This window comes from Coturnix japonica, chromosome 3 (genome assembly GCF_001577835.2).
Source record: "Coturnix japonica isolate 7356 chromosome 3, Coturnix japonica 2.1, whole genome shotgun sequence".
In the NCBI taxonomy this organism is placed as follows: Eukaryota; Metazoa; Chordata; class Aves; order Galliformes; family Phasianidae; genus Coturnix; species Coturnix japonica.
The window spans coordinates 34,600,939-34,618,921 of NC_029518.1; the positions used below are offsets into that span (position 1 = coordinate 34,600,939).

The window sequence follows — 17,983 nt, forward strand, 5'->3', positions numbered from 1 at the left end:
TGGGTTTGCCAAGCCCCAACCTGTTTCCAGCATCCCCCTGCTGCAGGACTCCCTGACTCTTTCTTGTCCCCTTTCCACTCTGCCATTTCATTCACCTTGGAGGCATTAGACAGGCACCCCTCACTCAGCTCCTCTCAGCCTGGAAGACAAGTGTAAGTCCCTGCTGATCAGAGACAGATTAATGACAATTTAGTTAACTAAATCAACTAATGCACTCAGAGCCACTCAGGTGCAAATGCAGAGCTGAACTACGGCTCTGTTGTCTTTGAAAGGATGATCTAAACTGCAGACACCCTACTCAGCTCACCTGAGACCATGGCAGCCTTGCCAGCATGTGGCTGGTCCTGCAGGTTGCAGTGACAAAGAGCCATCCATCCTGCTGCAGGGGCAGCTAGATTTACCAAGACTACATTGCTTGTAAAGAAAACTGTAAAACTAACTCCTGGGAAAGAGCACAGCATACAGTGGGAGAGTTAGGACTGTCTGCAATGGAATGACACCATCTAGCAAGAGCACCTGGAAGAATGGAGGTCCTATGATGCTTAAATGGCAGAGCCTGACTGCTGACAGTAAACTTGTGGGGACTCAGGAACATCATATCTGTATTTGTCTCAGAAATGTGAATGTGACATTCGAAACTGCCGAATAAAAAGGACAGATTTTAACCTGGATTTCCCTAAATTGGAATAGATGGTGCATTTCATGCTAGAAATGTTCTGACCATTATCTGCTTCTGCGTTTATTACATTGTGATGTGCCTCTTGTAATGGCTTTAATAAACTGCCTGGAACAAAGCCTGTTAAAGAGTTTTCTTGCATTTAGCTGCTCAGACACCACATGATCGACTGTAGCACAGATGATTATCATTTTAAAATACAGAATCTCTAAAATAAAACATAGGAGTACCAGGAAAGACCCAGAGCAATTATCACCTGATTTAGGGTCACAAAAGTCATTTCTGTTCTTTGCATGTTTTTGACTATAGAAATCAAAGTCTTTTGATACGCATCAGCTCGGCATGCAGCAACATCCATTTCTAGACCATTCACTTCTAGCTAAAGCAAAATAGCTCCATTTCAGACACGCAGCTGCATTTTATGGCATCTTCCTTGAATTAATGGGTAGGAGTTACAGGGAGTGTGGGAATGTGATTTTCGAAGCGAGGTTGTAAGGAGCTGTGCAGTGAGACTCCCTCCTGCCTGCAGGACCTGAAAGCTGAGCTGCAGCGAGGACAGCCAAGTACTGCCAGATCCGACATTACCGGGTTCATTTGTCTTCCACCTTCTGCTCCTGTGACATGCTTATTCCTTCCTTCGTTTTGGAGAACGACCTTGTGATCCTGACTTCCAGGATAATGCTCTGCTCCCAGAGCAGCTGCACCAACGTCAATCAAAAACCTGTTCCCTTCTCATATGGAGAAACACAGTGCACAGGGCATCCTGGCTGCAGGTTTGCAACCTGGGAGGGGAGTGGACATTGGCCAGCCATTATTAATGCCTGAAACTGGAGGCGTGCCTGCTCTGTTTTGTGACTGTTTTTATTTATTTATTTTACAGCAGATTTATAAAGCCCCTGGACTTAAACTGTAATTATAAAATGGCTTTTCTGGCTTTCTCCCAAAGCTGTGGCTCCAGAGGCCACTATCCGAATGTGCTACATAATTTGCACTGGATACCCTTTTGGCTGCAGTTACGGTCAGTGCAATTGCAGCCATGTACAAGCATTGCATGAGAAATGAAGAACGTTCGGTTTTATAGCAGAAAGGATGAAAGGAGGAGGCAGAGCACCGCTCTGAGAGCAGCTAAAAAGCAGAGCAGAAAAGCACAGTCGTCTGGCCTGTTTTGGTGTGCCTGCAAATTCTTACACATGTATAGCAGGGGGTGTTGAAAAATTTAACAGAGTTACTGCTGGGGATGTGTCACAGCCTACATATTCTGTAAGCATTCAGCTGAAGAGCAGGCACGCATTAATTTAACCAGCTGACTTGTTGGTGTTATCTGAAGAAGCAGGCTTACATCTTTCTGAGACTCCGGTAGATTTCTCTCGACCTTGGATTTCTGGAAAAGCTTTTGGGTAAAGCAGCCCAGCCACATGGGTGCCATACTGCAGGCCTTCGTGGGGGATATTCAATGGGAGACGTGGCAGCTGCCTTCTACTTGCACAGGGCTTCCTCTTTTGTGGACTTGGGTATGATCTAGATGTCTTACTTCAGGTAGGGACACGAAGGGGTGAGACATCAGCATTCCATTGGCAGAAAGTTCATTTCAACAAAAGAGGAATCGGGTCTTTAGGGCTCATCCTCATCTACAAGGACATCCCTTCCTGTTCATCTGCCACACTGTGCCACCTTATCACATTCTGTGCTGCTCAGGGTTACACACCTCAGCAAAAGGCAAGAAAAGCATCGTCCCAGTTGATGCCCTCAGGCTTCTGCCTAACCTTCCCTCAGCAGGTACCGTGGGACCAATGCTCTCTTCCGCATGGACACAAACAGAAGCAGTCATCACTCATCAACTATTTTCAGCAGATCTGTGTGCATGTACATGCCTCAGCCCTGTCTACAAGCCCTTTGACATAGGCACAGTATTTGGCATTTGTTGGAAAGCACCCAGCTCAAGTAGCCAGTGCGGATCAGGGTTTCCCAGGAGTTTACTTCAAACAAACATTGAGCAATAATGACACTTTACACAGCTGCATGAGATAGGCAAAGATGGCATAGGTTTCGGTAATGGAGATCCAACCTAGCACGCATGCTAGCAGAAAAAGGGAATTAGAAATAAATAAATAGAACACAAAGATACATGAACGAACAGTTCTTCAAGGAAAATGTGCCTGGGCTTGAGTTAAGCCAACGTGTGGCCTGTGAGAAAGAATAAGACAAAGAAGGACTAAATCTAAATCTCTTTTCTGTTCATCTCATCACATGGCATCTAAGGAATGTATAAGATGATGGATGCCTTAATCAGCTCACAGCATCTCAGCAGCTGAAATAGTTGGTAGGTGGGCTGAGCCATACGCCAAGACATTCCCAGCATGTGAAAGAAGCTCAGCAGGCAGCTTCAGGGCTGAGAGAAGGAAGAAAGCCATGTTAGCTGCCCAGCAGAAAGCACAGAACAGTATCTTGAAGATATAAGGCAGGGAAAAAATAACAACATTCTATCTAATAATTCCTGCTCTTCAGTTTTGATGTGAAATTGAGTTCATTACTGTTCTTCTTTGCCATATGGATATTTAACATTTTCTCTTAATGATCAGCGATGCTTGCAACAACGATGCATGTACCAAACTACAGGAGCGTGGTTAGTGCATATCTTAAAAAGCTATTTTCCCTAGTTCTAGAAAGTCATTTGTGAAAGAACAGCAGACTTACTTTACTAACTCCCTGTCTCCAGATTTTCTCATGTTCAGTACCAGAATGAGGTAATTCTGTTTTATGTAAGGCTGCAATTAAAACCTAAAGGATCCTAAGAGACCTTTGAAAATTGAGGTTTATATGTATAAGGCAACTGCTTGCAATCAAATTTAATGTATACATAAATCATCCCAGAAATGAAACCAACAGAGACAAATTATCTCATATTGAGGAAGTTCACTATATTTCTCATTAAGATAATATAAAAGGAAATTGACAAATAATGCACAAACAGCACAAATGAGCAAGCAGCAAGGAATTAGTGAATTTCTCTATGCTCACACTGAAAATCCTGAGGAGATCATATCAAATTAAAAGCATAAATTAATATTCAGATACCTAAACCACATTGATTTTTTCAGTGGGCCGAGGACTGTCAGCGCCCACTCATTTCAAAAGGAATGATGGGTGAGCGAAATAAGAGTTTAAAATAGAGATTTTAAAGAGGTGAAAGCAGTTAAATTTGGCATCTCCGCTGTATGGCATCAACCACAACAAGATTGTAGCCCAGAAGAAGGCGGCAAGACATTGTTTAGAGGGAGTTTTTCATCTTAGAAGCAGGGATGGTATGTACAGACAGACATGGAGAAAGAATTATTTATCAAAAGCTAAGAATCTGACAAAAGGACTAGGTGTACAGAAAATGGAAATGGGTTGTTTTCCAAACAAGAACTCTTCCAACCCTACTGTAATTCATATCTGATGGAAAGAAGAGGCTTTATTTCTTCCTTGTTTGAAAAGGGCACAACTTTGTCCTGGGGCACTGAACAAACCAGAGCAGGCACTTGGACATGCTGACAGAAGACTGGCATGGTTCCTGGTTGCTGCCTAAGGCATTGCATCTATCCTGCAGTGCAGTGCAGGGTGGTATAAGGGGAATTGTGTACCCACCCTACAGCCCGGTCAGGCATGCTGGTGGGGAGGGCCAGCCCAGCATGCTGTTCTCACAGGGACCACAAGAGTAACCACTACTCCTGCTCCTGCTCTGAAATTCAAAGGGGAAGGAATTTTCAGAGCTGTGCTGGCAGTGCTTGAAGACAGGTGCTTGAGAATAAGCAGCTTTCCCACTGCAGGAAGGCAGGTGTCAGCTTGCTCAGCAAACAATCTGGGGCCTGATCCTTGAGATTACACTTGGCCTCAGGGACCCACAGAACACGGCACACGTTGTGCAAGGAGATTTGTCCACCCCAGACAAGGGCATGAACCTACATTTACCCTAGAGTTAGCACAACATAGGTGGCCTTTTTTCCCCTCCTCCCCCTCTTAAAACATTTCTGCATTTTACAGGAAAACTTCTGATCTGAAGGACACTCAATGGAATTTTTCAGTCACCACTACAACTTATGTCTAGTGGCTATTCCATATATCCCTCTACTAGGAAAATGAATGTCTGCAGAAATGACTTCTGCTACAGGATTCCACAGAATTAGTACTGTGTTCAAACACATTATTAAAGAAATGCAGATACTTATTTTGGACATCAGTCTTACCAATGCCCCTCCCTGGTCACGGTGGGAATCACAGAATTGCAGGGGTTGGAATGGACTTTAAGGGATCATCAAGTCCAATCCCCCTGCTAAAACAGGTAATCCTACAACAGGTCGCACAGGTAGGCATCCAGCTGGATCTTGAATATCTCTATAGAAGAAGACTCCACCACTTCTCTGGGCAACCTGTGCTCCAATACCCTTACCAAGTTCTTCCATATGCTAGTACAGAACTTCCTATGTACAAGTTTACTTCTTGTTGTATCACAATACACCAGAGAAGAGCCTGAAAGAAATGGATTCATCAGCTTCCTCCTCTAGGAAAGGCTCCTTCCCTTGGGGAAGGGATGAAAACTGACTTTGGGGAACCTTCATTCAGACTGCCAAAAGTAAAGCCACCTGTCTCTCCTCTAGCACATGTGTAGGTGCATGCATACATATGTACATATACGCACACACATACATGTATATGTACATACACACAACAATAAGGAGCCATTTCCAAAAACCTTCATTATTGGCTCACTGCTCCTTCCAAACAAGTCCGTAGTTTCCCCACAGTCATCAGTAAGAGCAAGAATCCAACAGCAGGACCTTAGGAATGCTGCCCAAAATACCACAGCTCACTGAGCCTCAGTCACAGATCATTCAGAGTCACAGTGCCTCACAAGTTCCCCATCCAACATCCTGACGTACAAAAGGCATAATCTGGCTCATTTACTATGACTGCACAGTGGTAAACTCTGTTACATCTAGCTCGTTCCACAAAATCCTCACTTACACAACTGGAACAAAGATCTTCAGTGGCTGGGCTCAAACGTCATGGTCTGTGACGAAGCCAAGAGAGAGGTTATTTAATGAACTTAGCCCCTTGAGGGAAAGAAAAAGCACACTGCACAGCAGTTCCTATCATCACAAATTGTAGCATGGCATCTGAATTTCTTTTCAGACCACTTCACATGAAGAACGCCAGTCACAGCAGTGCAGTGTCGCTGAGGTGAAGCCCTTTGCTCAGACACCTGGCAGCAGGGTGCCTGTCATGGTGCTGGGCACTGAACAAGACTGAAGCAGAGGCAAAGCCCAAGGCAGATACTAGGCATCCTTCAGGCATACTGAGAGCTGCATATCACACAGCAGGACCACGTCTGAAGTCCTGAGTGAGCCAGATTCTATGCTAGTGAGCTTATCTGTGGGAGCAGGTGAGGTGATAAACCTCATCAGAGTGGCCTTGCATTTAACCTGCTACTGCCAGTCTGTAGCCTGCATGCATTCTGTGAAGATGAATTGGCTCTGATCTTCTGAGTAAGGAGAGGCTCCTGAGAAGGAAGCAGCACTGGTGGGAAGCCACAGGTTGATATTTATCCCTGTTTACAGGATGAGGCTCATGTCTCAACCTTGTTGTGGATCTCTCTGGGACGAGCCCTTCAGGATGAAGCACCAGCCAGTACCACTGAAAATCAGTATCACCACCTAGTCATTTACTTCATTATTAAAGACACAGCAAATAGCACCAGCAAAGAATCAAGGGCTCTTCTCATTTGGCTGATGCATGATTCTGGGGGGGCTGGAAGCAAATTCCAAGTGACAAACTCACCCAGATCCTCATCCTGACCAACTCCAGAGCTGCACCGACGGGAGCTATTTTTGGTTTGAAAAGAGTGTAAATGAATTGAGAGTTTGGCTTACGGGGTGAGAACTGGATAACATGATGACAGAAGGGCTTTATAAACATTTATTATTCAAAAATCTCTTCTGCAAATGCAGATACGCCTAGGCAATTATCTCACTTTAGCTGCAGATGGGCAATTTTGATGCGATTATTATGCACCTTCAGTACTACAAAGCTTTCAGCGCCATTCCTTTTGAAAATGACTGAATTATACAGAATGACAAAACTAATGAACTATTGCATCTTTTTCCTGTCAGCTGCACACCATCTCGGAGGTGCCGTCAGTGAGCTTCATGTGGCAGAGCCCCATAGACACAGCTGTGAGCCCAGAGCACAGGAGAGCCAAGCTTCTCACTGAAGGAAGGCAAACCAAACACACTCTTCTGTGACCAGGTTACTGAGGAAGGATAGTTTACCATTATACATTCAGATCATGGCATTACAATGAGTCTAATATACAGTTTGTCATCTCCTTTGCAAGTCTCCCCAGTGAGATGATTCTATAGCATCTAAAATCTGGGGTTAATCACTCTTCCGTAACAGGCAAAGGCTTTATGGGAAAATGTGACTCCAGATATCAGCAGTATAACAGTGGCAAATGATAATAGCTTGTTTTTAGCACAATTGTTCTGGAGGAAACACACTTGGCTTCAGTTTTTTGAGACTACTTGTCTCTGGTTTCTTCCAGCAAACATATCTGGCATGACAATTGGTAATTTTTGAACCAAACGAAGTTCTTGAGATATAAAGCAGTAGGTAATATTTTACAGCCTGCCATCCAAAAAGTAGGTCCAAATTTAGCTATACATTCAACTGGTAGGATTTCCAAGTGGAATGCCCTCATTATGATTCCTGTTAATCTAAAAATAAAGCCAATTAAATGCCCCCTTTGGAAACATCCCAAGAAAGTATCTTATCAGTTGGATAAATTTAATTATACACTCATGCTTGTTAAGAAACAATCTGTGAACACACAACATAGCTGTTGGTGGTAGGGTTAAATACTTCACAGACACTCTGACATGACTGCAGTCACATTAGAGGGGTCTTGGATATGGCTCTATGGCTGCTGAGCCCCTTCAGACCCTAACAGCAGCACTATTTGTAAGATGGCAGAAACATCAGACACAATTACAGAGCTGTAACTTCATTTTTACTCAAGGTATTCCTACGAAGTATTGAGAATTTTTGGCCATTTTCTAGTATGTTATTTAATAGGAGAGTTTTTCACAGCTGAAGAATTTTCTTTCCGCACTTGGAAATCCGTATGTACTCCAGCTGAAAGCATAAAAAGCCAGACTAGTGAAGAGAACTGTAGTTTCAGTGCAGAAAAAGCATCATGCAATTTTCAGAAGATACAGAGAAGTGAATTAAGGGGGGAAAAAAAAAGAAAGTTGAAATGAATGAAAAGAAAAAATAACAAGGTTTTTAGAGGCAATGCAAGTACAAATGCTAGATGACATATAGAAAAGTTCTACCATAGTGAATGGGCCCAGGCTCACATTATCCAAGTACGCTCAATGTCCTACCAGAAGGTTAATGCTGAGAGGACATTCACAATGATCTGATACCTCAAGTTTAGCATTTGCACCTGCTGAAAGAAACAGGAGATGTCATCCTTCATTCAGACTTCCAGAGGCCCATTCACCCTGCGGGAATCTCAACTTTTTGTTGGTGCAATGGAAGGCTTTCAAAGATATGAAGGAAACGTTGCCAGAGTCTCTACGTACAGCAAAATAAACAGCTTAAGCAAACAGACAAGTAACCATCCAGCTCCAAAAAGAAGGAATGTGGTTTGGAAATTATAAAAGCCACGAGCAAGTGAAACCAACTTCACTGTCAGGGATGTGGGGAAGAGGGGATGGATAATAAGGCCACAGCAGACCTGATTAGTACAGGCTTACTGAGTACAAGAGACCCACATGACATAGTGATGACTGTGAGACTATGAAGTAAATGAGCCTTTTTCCTTTGAACTCACAGAGCACTAGCCCTGACTGACAAACAAACCAACACGAAGGTCTGTTTCCTTTTCATAGCAACATCAGAGAAGTGGTTTTCACTGACCATCACTTATACAAGAAACAACAGTGGATTTTGTTCACTTTCTCATTCTTCCAGCAGATATTCTGGTAGAAAGCTACCATTTGGATAGGTATTTTAGCACTAGAAAACACAGAAAAGGTTGTACATGAGCTTGCAAGAGCACAGACTAACCTGCTTACCCATCAGCCCATATCTTACCATTGTTTCCCCCCCTCCAAAAAAAAACCTACCCAAAAAACAATGGATGTTCTAATATTAACTGCCTGACAGCATTTTTCAGGGTCTGACACCCTGTTTATAGACACCTATGCTATCGTTAACCTTCATCTCCAGCTCTTTCTCCAGCTAGAGCTCTGACTAACAAACAAGAGTGGCCAGACCCCTTGGCCCCTGCCCTAACAGGATCTTGAGCCAGGTACTTGTGAATTTATACGAGGCCGCCTTTTAATACAAACACAAATAATTCTGGGAAATCTGGATGTAGTCCATAACCACTAGGCAGCTGGACAAAAAGGATTTTTCCACTTCCCTAGTGCTGCCAGCCTCAAACACTTCTCACACTGTATCATCCATCTTTATTGAGAGCAGTTAATTACAGCTACAAAGTCTGTTACCATACAGGCACTTTCCCTTTTTAAAGCAGCTTTAAAGGTAACAGCCTTTGAGATATTTTGACACAGATCTGAGCTGAAAAAAACCTAAACTTCCTTACCATTTCCTCCTGAGCTGTGTTGTTTTTGTTGCTGTTATAAACAACGTGGTAGAACCTATGTAGGATGGCCTTTGTTTAATGAGTTTGTACTCTGGGTATCAAGGTGCTTGATATGACGACTGAGTTACCTCTCTGTGCTGGAGGCTGGGCAGGGAGGAGAAGACCTCTGGGGCCCCTCCAGCTTTGCTGTCAGTGTAGAGAGGTCAGCATAGGTAGGATCAGCATAGCTGTATTTATCCTTGAGCTCTCCTGAGAAAAGCCCCAGCGGTACAGAAGTTTGTAGGTTATTTTTCTAACCAGAGAAAGAGTCAGTTAATGAAGAGCTCTTTGCCTGCAGTTTAACTGCTGACCAGGGATCACCCAGTGCTGCAGGACATTTTTTTTCCGAGCAAAACCTATTATATAAACACATTGTTTCATAGCACATGCCCTGCATTTAGGTAGTAAGAATTACTTCTGATTCTAGTCTTTGCCTCAAGCACCATTACCTCACAGGAAACATACAATAAAATTATTGCGAGGACACAGGAGATAAGACAAAAATATGGAACAAGCCTAGTCTACTGGAGACCACTTAACAGAATCATCATTGGAACAGTTTCACAAGCCAGGCTCATGATTAAAGAACATGCGCTTCTCCTGATCAGGCAGTACCCAGTTTTTATTATTACTTAGCATTCCACAGAAGTCCAAACTGGACCATTGGTCACTAACAGCTGCAGAAAAACTACCACCCTGAACTTGGGTCCAGGAGAACCTTGTTAAACTTATAAACATTAGGAGTAGTGGAGGGCTCTCATCAGCAGCAAACAGACTTTTCCTCTTCCTATCATGTTGTTTACCTCATGTCTCCTCTCCATTGCCTCACCTTTGCATCTCCTCTTCAGGTGTTTGTTCTCCCTGTGCATTTTGGAGGAAATTGGGCATCCAGTGCCTAGCTGGTAATGCTGGCATATGCAGCGTGGCACCAAGGAGGCTAATCTAAGGCTAATCTAATCTAATCCCTGCTACTGTCTTGTGTATAAGAAAAAACTCACATGAACAAGAAGATAGTATAGAAATATTCTGGAAGTGGAGGACTACATACTTCTTCGGAAATGGGCAGCTCACAGAGCATTTTGACAGCTGAATGAGAAAATTCTGTTTCAGAAGATACAAAGAGCAAGAAACCATGGCATTAACCACTAATCACCTAAGAAAACAAGTCTCCCCCAGGAAACAGCTGAAATGATGATCTGGATGATAATCTGGCAGTAAGATGGCACTGCTGCATTATGACAAGACAGCAACTAGGAGCCACCTCCAGGGTGTGATGTCCCCATACTGTACTGCTCATTGTGATACGTGGTATTTTCAAAAGAAAAGGGACAGCAATTGTGACAGTTTTGGGCCCCTCACTACAAGAAAGACACTGAGGCTCTAGAATGTGTCCAGAGAAAGGCAACAAAACTGTGAGGGGTCTGGAGCACAAGTCTTATGAGCAGAACCTGAGAAAGCTGGGATTATTTAGCCTGGAGAAGAGCAGGTTCAGGGGAGACCTCATTGCACTCTACAACTTCCTGAAGGGAGGTTGTGAAGAGGAGGAGCTTGGCCTCTTCTCCCAGGCAATAAACAGGACCTGAGGAAATGGCCACAAGTTGTACCAGAGGAGGTTTAGATTAGACATAAGGAAAAACTTTTTCTCTCAGAGAGTGGTCAGGCACTGGAATGGCTGCCCAAGGAGGTGGTGGAGTTGCTGTCCCTGGCAGCGTTCAAGAGGTGTCTGGATGAGGAGCTACAAGATATGGTTTAGTAGCTTGTGGTAGCAATGGTGGTGGGCGAATAGTTGGACTAGATGATCTTGTAGGTCCTTTCCAACCTCGTGATTCAATGATTCTGTACTATAGTTTTCATCAGGAAGAGGTTAATTCCTCTGAATGCCCGTCAGCACTGCTCCTACCTCAGACACTGTCCCTCTGCAGAAGGAGTCGCTACTTCTGCTGCTTGGTCAGTAGTACAATTTGGCCTTGTTTTCAGCCAGAAACCCTGGGAAAAGTGCAGATACTGCAGAGAAGCACTGAAAACAACATGAGAGCTGATACAGTTGCCTGCTGATAACACATCACCAACAATTCAGATACCTGCAGCAGATGCACAGATGACCATGCCTACAATAAACCTATAAACAATATACTTTTAACTAACTGTTTCAATTCAAAGTAAACACTTAGGCTCTGAAAGACAACCATAGATCGAAACAATGTAATGTGCAGATACTCCTAATTTGTATCTAACTCAGGCAAGAATTAGATACTATACCTTCCAAATTCAAGAGCTCTCTTTGCTCTTTGGATGCTGATTTTTCCCCCCCAAAAGCTAAGGAGAACTTGAATAAAAAAATTATTTTATTGTGAGGAACACAAAGTAAACAGGCATTATTTTAAGGTTAATGTAGTGAATTAGAGAAATAAAGTTTATAAACTGTAGCTTTTTGAAAGAAAACATGCTTCACTGGGTGACATTTGCTAAAAACACTTGTATTCACCATGCCTTGATGTTTTTTTGGCTTATTTATGACTCTGCTAATGTAGTTTGCTTTGGTGGTGATGTTCCCACCTAAGTAGTAACATAAATCAGTAGGATGCCAAAAGTCAACCGTACTAGAACATTTAAATGCTGTTGGGTAAGTGAGACACAAAAGCATACAAAAGTGCATAGAAAATGCTGAGAATCAGTAGTAAAAATCTAGCTAGCCACATCAACACTTTATGAAATAATAATTAAGACCTCAGTGATAAACAATTCCATAAAGAATCATACAGACCATTGCAGAGAGTCTGCCCTTTGCTTCTCAAAAACCTTCAGATAAAACTGTATCATCAAAATAAACAAACATTCTGAGGTATTCTCTTGCTAAAATGAGAACAGAGTCCTCAGCTACTCCCTTAAGCTGGCACACAGACTGCATCTTTACAAAGGTATGTTTTCCTCTGCCCAGAGAGACACAAAGCTAAACAAGGTTTTATAGGGATTTCAGTTTCATCTTCCACTCACACAAGAAGCTTTAATCTCCAGTGCTTTTAATTTATGTTACCTCATAAATTAATAATGTTAAGTATGATGGAGGGCGGCTCATCAGATTAAATGTGTCATTTTATAAAGCAGTTTGGAAGCAAAAAGTATGAAGTCAAGATGAAGTGCTCTTAAATGATCCATTAGGTGCATAAATCATTACATATGTTATTTCTGGACTGGACAACAGTTGAAATTAACGATAATTTAGTACTGTATTTTTATTTTAAGCCTGTGAGCACTCGCACAAGAAGCGAAAGAGCAGTGATGACCCCAGAGTGTTCTCCTGTGGCCTGCTAGAATTTCCTGGGTCATATCCCAAGGACAAAGTCCTACACAAAGGGTGCATGGCACCCCTGGCAGCAAGCATGGGACAAACTGTCCAGGATCGATCCACATTTGGGCACAACTCTTGAATTTGATGGAGCTGCACAGGGAGCCTGCATCAGTTTGTATGTGAATGTGGGTATTATGGTTCGCCTTAATTCAACCTCAAAAATAGGGAAGAGATTTTCTGTTGGGCTCTGCTAGAGTGGATACAATTTGGACAGTTGCAACATTGCCTCAGTGAAATCAGGAGTGACTCTGCTGCAGACACAACTGCTATGTCTACTTGCGCTTACACAGGATAGTACTTTGCATGCAACTACCTACCACTACTTACTGAGGTGACTTAGATGTCATATTTCTGCCTTCTCCAACTACCTGCTCTACATTTATCTCATTGCAAACTCCTGCTAGAGGGTTTAGATATGTATACTATAAAATACATGAATGTGGAAGACAGAAGTAGCAAATGATTAAGGAAGTTTTTTTGTTAGCTCCCCATCAGAACTGTCTATTAACTGTCTAGAAGCCTCTCCAGTGCCTCCCTAACAAGTCTGGCTGTGAACGGAGCACAAGCTTTCCTGAAGATGGTTATGCCTCACACAGACCTATAAAGTCTCTAGATAGTTGCATACACAAATACAGGGAATAACTAGGAGGGGATCCTAGAGCCCAGAATCTGACTTACGTGCAGGTGAGATCTCAGCTATGACGGAGCAGGCTGATGAGAAGTACAGCAGTTCTTTGTGCAGCACCACTGAAAGGTCTTAGTTCAGATAACTATGCTACATGAACACATGGTAGGCAACAGTCCTCCTTCTGAAGCTCTGCCTCATCCAGAGAGCAGAAAGAATCAGAGATCTACAGAGACTTGCTCAAAGCCACAAACCAAACCTGCAGCAAAGCTAAGAAACAAAGCCAAGTCTCCAAATATCCATCTACACCCACAGCAATAAAAACCCTGCAAATTCCCTCTGGTCAGTCTACTACTCAGACTCACAGATGAACTTATTCACTAAGCCTGCTGCAGGCTTATTTGTAATGAAGTCTCCCTTTATTCCAAACAGGCTGCAGCTCATGCACCTGCTCTTCAACTCAGTCATCATTCAATTAAACGGAAGACATAAAGCTACCAGCCATATAAACTAACACGGACACGGTGAACCACAGCCACCCTCCATCTCAGAATTCATTAAACACTGTTTGAGAGACAAACCAAAGAAACTAAAATGTAGCTGTTTGGGACTGACATTTGCTACTGTTTTTAGATTCAGATGTTGCTTTCTTTACTCTCCATTCTTCCGGCATCTCTGAAGCCTCAATGTCTGCTATGGAGCAAATGACAAACGCAAGCTGAAGAACAAAGTGCAGGAAATGTGGCATCTTATGAAAACATCTTTAGAACTGCTGGGTTCTGCTCTACGACCTTCAGCGTTAAGTTCCTCTATCTGCAGCTGCCTCAATAATTCAGAACAGGAAGAAAATACAACTAAAGCTAAAAAACACAATGTCAACATTAATAATCTCAACCCTAGTAATCTGGAGGTATAAAACAACTAAGTACCCTGAATTCTTACATGTTTCCTGTAGCGAGTTTCTTCCCCACTGCTGCACAGCTGGAAGCTGAGAAACGTGTACTTCATACTGTTTATTTTCTAAGCTACTTCATTAAAAAGCTGTGAGTCCCACTGTGTAACAGAAGGGGAAAACGTGTTCACATCCTTTCATGTATCAGGGAGGCTCTGACACAGGACGTCCTGACGGCTGATTCATCCCATCTGTCCCAGATGCCTTTTTTAAGCCAAAAGATGAAATGAAGGAGCGCTCACCAAGAGGCGGTCCTTTGAGCAGCATCCTCTGCCCCTCATGGAGGATGGGCACTCAGGGCTTTCCGTGAGTGCTTCAGGCTCTGTGGGTTTGGCATGCTGTGAAGATAAGGTGTGCTGAAGACAAAATGCTGTTCTTAGTTATGACTGTGCTTCCTCCCGGAAATAAACAAAACTGCTCCAGTTTAACTGGGATCAAAGTATGAGCTTAGATGTAGGGGCATAATGCCAGGAAAATACTGCAGTGCCTTTTACTTGACTATTTGAGGCACTGCACGAGTCCTGATTTTGGAAGTTTTCTTAGCTTACTCAAGAGATCACCATGAAAGTCAGCTGCAAGGTAGAGGAAGAAAATACCAATGAAAAAATGATGGCCACATGAGTTTGAATAGAAAACTCTTGAGAAGTAATTACAGAAAATGCAGACTTCCATTAACTGAACTCTACGTATTTTGAACAAACCCAGACTTCTTAGTTTTGGAGTCAAACCTTATTCAGAATAATAACAACATCTAGCGCATGATGGAATTAATTCAGAACACCTTCCAACAAACCTGAAGAGGCAAGTAAATGCAGGCTCAAGCTATTGAATAAGAAGCCTGCTTAGGGGCAGAGCGCCATGCAAGAGCCACAGGAGAAAAAAAACCAAAAGCTCCCATACCTGTACCTCTGCTTCGGAGACTGTTTTTCAGCTGACTTAAAAACATGTCCAAGATAATATAAAGGAAAGAATAAAAAGTTCCAGTTTGTTGCAAACCACGTTAGAGTGAAGGGCGCATCGAATTTCTTAAAGGTCAGTTTTGCTAGTTGGGTAGAACCCGACCAGGACGAGCAGACACCCAAGACCACGGCCACACCCCAGAAAATTTTCTTGACTTGCGTCACGGAGCATTTCCAGCAACAGCGGCTCACCCTTCCACCTCCTTCCACCCCGGCTTGCATCTGTGCTTCAACTGGGGCTGGGGACTCCCGGGAGCGCTCATCCCCTGGGGAGAAGAAAACACAAGGCTTACTAGGGAAGTCCAGGCAATGCTTCAGTTTTCACACCCCGGGGCCCTTCTGAAGTCAGGTGAAGCTTTACCAGCAAAACAAACAGTATCAACAGGAAAAAAAAACAAACAACCAAAGCAGACCTTGCCACAAAATGCCATTCTTTTTTAGATCATTGCAAGGCCTCTGGTTCAACTGAAGCATAGTTAGAATGTAAACAGTAATTATCACCTCTACATTTAGGAGCTGCTGAGTAAATGGAGATTAAAATTGCACGTTGTTCTGATGTACGTAGAAAGATTTAACACATCACTTAAAACTGATGCTGTTAGGGAATGTAAATGAGTAAAAAATATGGATTTGAGTGTAGGAAAGCAGCAAAACAGATTACAACAACACTTCAAAATGTTACTGCCTTGGAAAATACAGAACTGGGCAGCTTATGCAATAGAATGGCTCTTCAAGAGGAGGAAGGGCGCAGTGTGTTTCATCTCACAGTTAAGTGTGACCACCACCATGTATGTTCTGTGATTCACACTGAACTTGGATCACCAAGCATTTCAGTGCTCTCCTGAGGCTGTAGCCCAGTGGCAAAAATCAGACCAGCCCACAGGCTGCCCTAGCAACATCTCAGACTAGGCGGCCCTTGCTTTTTTCAGCACTAGCTCTGCACCGAACACAACACAGCATGTTAACTTCAACATACCCCTGTTTAACCGAGCTCAGGATTCTGCCCGAAAGCTCAGTTTCACACACACCATACTGCTGGTCTCAGCACACCAAAGCAGAGGAGGCTCTCAGGACACATCTCAGCACTCACCATCCCAAACACAGACAAAGCACAAAACAGGCAACACTTTTAAAGATGTCACCTGCTGTATTTCAACTGCATGACAGCCATCAAAACCTCCTTCTCTTGGCTTACGTTTCTCAAAACTTGTCTCTTTTTCATACTGTAGCACTGGGTTTAATAATGATACATCTCCTAAAAAAACCTCGCCCCTTTACTTATCTCCTTAAATGTGAGTTGTTAGAACCTTGCTGTCTTACCACTATCAGCAGGCACTGTATCTAGGCTGTGACTGAATGAGCAACACCAAGTTAGGTGTTACAATTCCTCCTGAGATCTAAAGGTGCTGGCAGACCTCAGCAGCAGACCGTTGCCTTTAGGGAGTGTAAATTAATCTCATTAAGCAGTTGCTGAAGCTGACAGTCATCTGCATGCTACACTCAGCAGTATTTTCTCTTGAAAGGGTGACTTCAGTTCAGTTGGTCCATCCATTTCAGGAAGAAACAGAAATTCACGCTGAAATTCATCAGTCTAGAACTTGAAACGATCCAAAGGTCATTGGGTGTATTGAAAGGCAGAAAGAGAAATGTAAGTTCAGTAAAGGATAATGAGAAACTACTTTGCCAAACATTCATATATTTTCAAAGTAGACTAAGAGAGATCTGCACACAGAAGTCCTTCCTTATGCTGGTGGTATTTAGTGTTGGGAATGGACAATCTTTTACAAAATCTTATTGCAGGTTAACTTAAATTTGTATTTACCTAAGCTAATACAATACCAAAGAAGAGGTTTATTCTAATGGGTAAACATACTTAATTATTCCTTTATCTACAAGAAATCTATGATCTAAGAGCATCATTAGTTCACCTCTAACACAACAAAACTGCAGCATCTGATATCTTGAGATCTAAGAAAAACACACAGCAGCAATGGAATAAACATCTAGATTATTGTTGGTGCTTGAGTGGCTTTAAAGAGATGAGGATGTTGCTGATCTCTACACTTACTTTAGCTTTCTACAGAAGATTGTGTGGGCAGCTTCTCATATAATGGGAGATAAATCAGCAAGCCAATAAATTATCCAGAGTTAACACAGTATTGTGTCCAACATACACCAGGAAGCTTACAAACTACCTGCTAAACATCAGGAGAATTGAGAAATGAAATAAGGCTGAATGTGAAGCTCTAGCTCATTCAAAAGCATTTTAATGCACTTTCTTTACACCACTTCTTATAATGAACGCCTCTTTCCCTATTGCCTGCATGGATTGGTCAGGGTTCATTTGCAGTACAATGGTACAATCATTTCAACTTCGCCAAATGCTGTACAGGTGCCAGCACCTTCTTTACTGTTCACCACACAAGTCCTACAATGATGAGAGAATTTTTAATTTCCCCTCAAGCTTTTCTAATGGGCACTGTCACAGTAAGATCAAACTGTAAGACTTCATACACATTCATGAACACCCATGGGAATGCTTCCTAAGGAGGAGAGCTGGGCACCACAAAAAGGAAACCAGTCAGGCTGGTATCTATCAGGACTTCAAAAAGGCTTTTGACACAATCCCACATAACATTCTTCTCTCCAAATTGGAAAGATATGGATTTGATGAGTGAACTGCTTGATAGATGGTTGCAAGATCATACCCAGAGAGTGGTGGTCAATGGCCCA

General features: G+C 42.8%; 1 protein-coding gene across 4 annotated transcripts in view; it reads right to left on the reverse strand.

Moving 5' to 3' along the window:
- SLC35F3 (solute carrier family 35 member F3) overlaps window positions 1-17,983 on the reverse strand; it is a 129,560-nt gene that overhangs the window by 13,197 nt on the left and 98,380 nt on the right. For all 4 annotated transcript variants that reach the window (XM_015857841.2, XM_015857844.2, XM_015857843.2 and 1 more), the window contains one exon: window positions 15,192-15,516. In XM_015857841.2, coding sequence (XP_015713327.1) covers window positions 15,192-15,516 — 325 coding nt within the window. The remainder of the gene's footprint in view (window positions 1-15,191; window positions 15,517-17,983) is intronic.